The 6,018-nt window shown below is 33.5% G+C and overlaps 1 protein-coding gene across 1 annotated transcript; it reads right to left on the reverse strand.

Annotated features, from left to right (window-relative positions):
- Positions 1 to 357: 357 nt before the first annotated feature.
- On the reverse strand, positions 358 to 4,089 carry LOC139844838 (transcription factor UNE10). The gene is made up of 6 exons (XM_071835064.1): positions 3,734 to 4,089; positions 1,803 to 2,436; positions 1,549 to 1,644; positions 1,383 to 1,448; positions 773 to 1,156; positions 358 to 676 (listed from the first exon to the last, which is right to left on the reverse strand). Exons 1-6 carry the CDS (start codon positions 3,874 to 3,876, stop codon positions 617 to 619), a joined length of 1,383 nt encoding a protein of 460 aa, XP_071691165.1. The 5' UTR covers positions 3,877 to 4,089; the 3' UTR covers positions 358 to 616.
- Between the last annotated feature and the right edge of the window lie 1,929 nt (positions 4,090 to 6,018).

The raw sequence follows: 6,018 nt of genomic DNA on the forward strand, positions 1-6,018 counted from the left end.
CGGAAGACCATATAAACAACTTGTTCAATTTAACTCATCTTAAGTTATACTACTTCCGTTTCAAAATAGTAGTTATGCTTTGACTTTTTAAAGTCTTTTTTTCTCAAAACTTTAAATATACGGATTATTTGTTTGTGTTACATAATCTTTGAAAAAAATTATATGAATGATTAAGTTTTAAATGTATTTTTTATTGCTATATCTTTCATCAAAAAATACCATAAAACATAAACAAAGATATTTAATCTTAAAGTTGAAAAAGAAATACTTTAAAAAGTCAAAATAGAACTAATATTTCCGCACGGATGATGATTTCAATATTCAACATTAACTAAATTACAAAACTTTTAAAAAACATTATAAACGTAAAACGTATTAATTATAGCTGACATTATCGTAGGAAAATTCTCAGGATTAATTGAATCAATTATGTAAAATAATGACGATTTATTCCCTTTAACTTAAATATAAATATAACCTGAGACACTATACACACGTTCTATTACCTGTATTATATATTACGAAATGACATACAAAATTAGATACAATCAGAAAATGAACAGCTGAAATTAAACTTCCAATTCTTCAAAACATAGTAAGTATATATTAAGGTTGATTAATTCTGCATTTGGTGAAACATAGCAGCCATTCTACCATAACCCTCCATCGTCATTGGCTGCAACCATGCAATAATATATCATCAAATCAAATATATGAAGAATGATTTATAAAATGATGCTTGATTAGTCATACATTAGGTAAATTTAAATACCTGTGATTGGCTTGCAAGGAAGGCAACCATTGGATCATTTTGATTTGGGGTTCGATCCCCAGTATTGGCGTGCATATCCCATGAGCCCATTTGTGGTTGCATAAAAGGGGAGGGATGGAAGACTGGCGGCATTCCGGGGATGTTTGGACGATTGCCACCAATGGAGTTTAAGTCCATGACACCTGGCATTCCCATACCCATACCCATTCCCATTCCCATGCCCATTCCGGCCATAGGGTTCATCATAGCCATTTGAAGTTGTTGTTGCATAGCTAATGGCATCATCATTGCTGGAGACATGTTCATTCTACCCATCATATGAATTTGTGCTTGTAATTGCTTTAGATATTCGATCACTTCGTCAAGCATTGACGCTTTGTCCGTCTAAAATCTCCGATAAAAACCAACGTCATTAGAGTCTTCGTAACATATACAACAACAATACCCAATCTCGCGCATGCAGGGTATGGAGCGTCTTTGTAACATATGTATTGTTATTTTTTATTTTTTTACATCAGAATTTATAGAGTTTAAAGAAAATTGAAGCCAACCGAACATTAAACAAAAAAATTATATGTTTAATAAAGAATTAAAGCAATGCTTATCATACCTTATTAGCATTGGGAACAAGCTTTTGTAGTGTCTTCATTCTCTGATTAATCTTGTCTCTTCGTTTCTAAATGGTTTATAAATCAACATTGCATCATTTGACTATAAACATCGATTATTTAAAGTATTTTTATCGTTAACATATAGAAAAATATTCATCTAGTTACCCGTTCGGATTGATTATGAATTGCAGCCGCTCTACTTCTTTTAGTTCCTACCGAAGATTTTCCTTTTGCTTTTTTCTTTTCTTCCGCTTCAATTTTCTATAAAAATTAAGATAAATGTTCATCAACGACAATAACATAATACAACATTGTTATATGTACATCACGAATTTTAACACGTCTAAATAAGGGCTCTAATTAACACGTCTAAATAAGGGGCGCTAAATGAAGATAAATATAGTAGTAGTGTTTAGTACCTTAGGTCGACTATGACAAGCAGAGTCATGGTCATCGGGTGATGTAGATTTAGTAGATCGTTTTTCGGAGAGAGTAAAATTTTCGTGCGACCCAATGGATGGAGACGTGAACCCTTTCACACCCAATTCCCGCTCATAAGTTTCAACGGTCAACTGTCGGCTACTGGTCTCCAATCCAAAAGTCTCACTGCCACTTACACTCTGGTCCCTACTACCACTCCACTCACGCGCTGGTACGAAACCCGACGGAGCACCACTACAAGACTCCACACACGTGGATAAGCGCGTGACATTCCCGGTATTAACTGACATCGCGTGAGATTTGGTGTTGGAACTTGGCACGCGTGCGTCCATTGTCGTAGTGGCAGACGCGCTAACAGTTCCGGCTGTAACGCCAGAAGAGTGATGGTCTAGCCATGGAACTAGCTCGTTGCTATAGAGGTTCAAGTTGGGTTGGAGGGTGGCTTGATTGACTATGGCCTCAAGAGTCTCGCCGGCGCGTGGTTTGTCCCAGGTGTATTTGATAGCAGCACTGGTGGTTGCATGGTGTTTGTTAACCACGCGCGGTGGACCAAAGCCGTGCATGGCTACTTGTCCATTTTTCCACGTTAACTCCGCCACCTCATAATCTAGTCTGAAATCAAATTAATTACGGTAAATAATTTGATTAACAGATATATTACGTAATACAGAGTAATTTTTACGTCTAACAATTAAAATCACAACATTCTCTATCTATTAAAATCTCATTTTTTCAAAATAAATTAATCTGATTGATTGAAACATAAAATAAACATTTGAAATAGAATATTTCAAGATAGAAATATAAAATGAACATTTGAAATAGAATATCTCAATATAGTAATGTGAATAATTGTGATTATGGTCAGATAAATAGAGAAAGTATGAGTAAAAGTAAAATTAGAAAGTAACAAAAATTATACTCATTAGTTGATATTTGTTAAATTGAGTTATTTTTTATTGGAAGACAATAGAAATAAAAGTGAAAAAGCAACATAGTAAGTATTTCTTTTATAAAAACTAATTACGTAATTATAAATATATCATTAGAAACTTGGGATTCACTGTTTACGGGTATATTTTAATGAAAAGAGTAAATTAGTAATTTGACACCATAGTAATAAGTTACTCCATCCATAGGTCATGAATTATTTATTTATTTTGAAAAGTCATAGGTCATGATTTATTCATCAAAAATTATAAAATTTTAAAGCACATTTCGTGTTTGAACAATTAAAAAATAGCACTGTAACATATATATCACTTATGAGTATCTATATTTATATATTATATTACCCGTAAAAAGATACTAATAACACTCTAGCTACCTTATACGCGATTCAAATTTTGTAGCGACTATTTTTAAGCGTGCGAGGTGTGAAATTGCATAAAAGATTTTAAAATATTACTTCGTTTTTTGTGGTGTTATTAAACGTATTTATAAATATATGAAAAACTTTTGTATATGAATGGTCTTTTTTTGCGTTTTGACCAAGACCCTTATAATAACAAAACAACTTTGCTTATAAGTGATTCAAAATTCGTATAGACGGATGTTACACATTTGAATGACCAATTGTTTTAAACATGTTTTCGAATGAGCTTATGTTCATTTGACACATTTTTATAACTAAAACTGGTATATTTATAGCTCTTCATTACCCTAAATAATTATATTATAATTATAATTATATCAATAGACTCATTACTTTTACTGTTTACAACATTTTTCTATTGATTAAATCACGATTTTTTTAACTTCATAAATACCACTTTTACACTTATAAATCAGATATGTTACCTTGTTCAATATCATGGTTAATCCTTACAATAAAACAATGATAATCGATAAAGTTCATAGCTAGCCATAATATTGATAAAGAAACAAAGCATACGATATAGAAACGTACGTGGGAACATTGAGAGCGGAAGACATGGAATTAGGAGGACGTAAGGCGACTTTGAGACGATGATCTGGTTTCGAGCTATTAACAATATTATTGTTATCTGCAGGGTTATCTTCTATATCCCAATTTGGTACACATTGACTCATTCTTATTCTTATGCAAATTAAGAGAAATTAATTAATAAATGCAAAAACTGTGTTTAGTGTTTGAATTTATGTATGATGAGATGAATATATGTGGTGCATGATCATATAGAAAGTAAGAATAAACAGCTGCCTTTTGTTTTGTAGGTTCTGCATATATGGACTAGGACTACTTGGGGTCACATTTGGGAGGAAATTGCTTCAATTCTCAACTGTATTTATTGTTGGGTTACAGATTATGATAAGAACAATGTCTTTAAGAGACACAAGCTAGGACCACATCAATTATTAATTTTATTTTTTTAATTGATTGCATATTATAAAGTTCTTTTTTTTTGGAGCAAACATCGAACCTTATTATAACAAAAATTATATACAACGTGCAATATTACAAGTCAAATTCTTCAACAAATTCATCTACCAGCATTCCAAGAAATAAATTTCTCGATTAGAAATCAAATCGACACTCTTAATTTGAATTTCGTTTACCATTGAAGCACTATTTGACTTTTCTTTTCCGAAGACGCTAGCATTATGATTTTTCCACAAAGTCTATCCGGTTATCCAAGACGTGGCTTGCCAAAGGAGTTTGCCATGAGATGAGTTTAAGCCTATGATAACGCGCCAAAAGTCATGTTTTTAACCGCGTTATACGACTCATCTAAAATACGTTATCGAGTAAAACGCCTAAAAATTACCTTTTATTGGCTTATTTCGTAGATCTCGTAAAATCGAATCCAATGGCGCAAGAATAAAAGAAAACGGAGTTATAACGAAGAAATCAGAGCAAAAACAATGAACAATCGAAAAACGCACTCCAGAATACGCATCACGGAACAAGAACCGGCTGGTACCCACCAAAAAGGTATCGGGACCGACACCTTTATAGGGTGTCGGGACCGGAACCCTTTGTACTGACCGGGAAAGCATGCGTTGACATCGAGACGGACACCCACAACACATGTCGAGACTGAGGCCCTACAAAATGGTTGAGACCCAAGTGTCGGGACCAAGGGGTGTACCCATCGGGACCGACACCCACACTCACGGGATCGAGAGAAAAAAATGGGAAAGCATGTCGGGACCGAGGTGCTTTAGTCCGATACCATCGGGTATTTCCAAGATGCCATATTTATTTCTGATTTCAACCCGATACTTCACAAGATGTCGGTAACCCAAAACCCAAATTCAAGTGCTGGACTGCAATTATCGAGAGGGAGTTGGGAGTGCAATTATGAAGACTTGCAACTCTATAAATACTCCTACCCTTAACCATTTTCAACACGTACTTCCATCCAATTGCACTAAATACTCTCAATATTAATATTTTTAGTAGTTAGCTTCTAGATTATGAAAATTATCACTAGATTAGTGATAAATACCTAGATTTAAGGAAAGAAAATTATAAGGAACACATTGCGTCGGATGTTGTCAACCTTTTGTAATATTCGAAACTCGCTATTAATCTGCGGTCAATTCCTTCTTTTTTATCTATCTCCATTTTTAATGTTGATTTTATTCATCGTGTTTCGAATTGCCATGATTAGCGAGTAGTTAGCTTGTGTGTTTGTTATGACGTAATTACTTAATTATGGGATAAATATAGAGATGCGATGTTGTGTATGTTTTTGGACAAATATTATCTTTAAAAATTAATTCTCTTTTTATCAAATTTCGTGGTTTTAACTTTATTATTCGGACGTCGCGAACCTCGATATAAAGTAACTATCTATGTCAAACATATGGTTGAATACAACGCCATGCGAACTTTATGGGATCTATAAATGTCGTGGTTTCGGAGGCACACCGGTTGTAGTAAGTACCATTAGAGCATTATAGAGTCTACATAAATGAACATCTTGAAGTATCAATAATGAGAATACTTTTTAGTCACATGTTACTACAAATAAATCCCCGAGGAACAAGTAGAGTACATTATCCATCGATCAATTTTATAAGACATGGCCTTAACATTAGGATTAGGGATAAACTTAGGTATCGTACCTCGACCTAGTTTTAGAGTATCTTTGATCTGATATAATAAAGCAAATTTATAAACTTATATTGTAACTGAGTCTTTCCAAAACCAGTTTTCTAAACAAAGAAGAAAGAAGTGTAGAATTAACAACCACCTTAGTTTCCACT

Source organism: Rutidosis leptorrhynchoides, chromosome 4, assembly GCF_046630445.1.
Source record: "Rutidosis leptorrhynchoides isolate AG116_Rl617_1_P2 chromosome 4, CSIRO_AGI_Rlap_v1, whole genome shotgun sequence".
Taxonomy (NCBI): Eukaryota; Viridiplantae; Streptophyta; class Magnoliopsida; order Asterales; family Asteraceae; genus Rutidosis; species Rutidosis leptorrhynchoides.

What these genes read in the sequence shown, in the direction of transcription:
- LOC139844838 (XM_071835064.1), bottom strand. Translation starts at nt 3,876, where the DNA reads ATGAGTCAATGTGTACCAAATTGGGATATAGAAGATAACCCTGCAGAT. An exon ending in TTCATAATCAATCCGAACGG is followed by an intron (nt 1,449 to 1,548) that starts GTAACTAGATGA and finishes TAAACCATTTAG; the next exon opens with AAACGAAGAGACAAGATTAA. An exon ending in TCCTTGCAAGCCAATCACAG is followed by an intron (nt 677 to 772) that starts GTATTTAAATTT and finishes GCATGGTTGCAG; the next exon opens with CCAATGACGATGGAGGGTTA.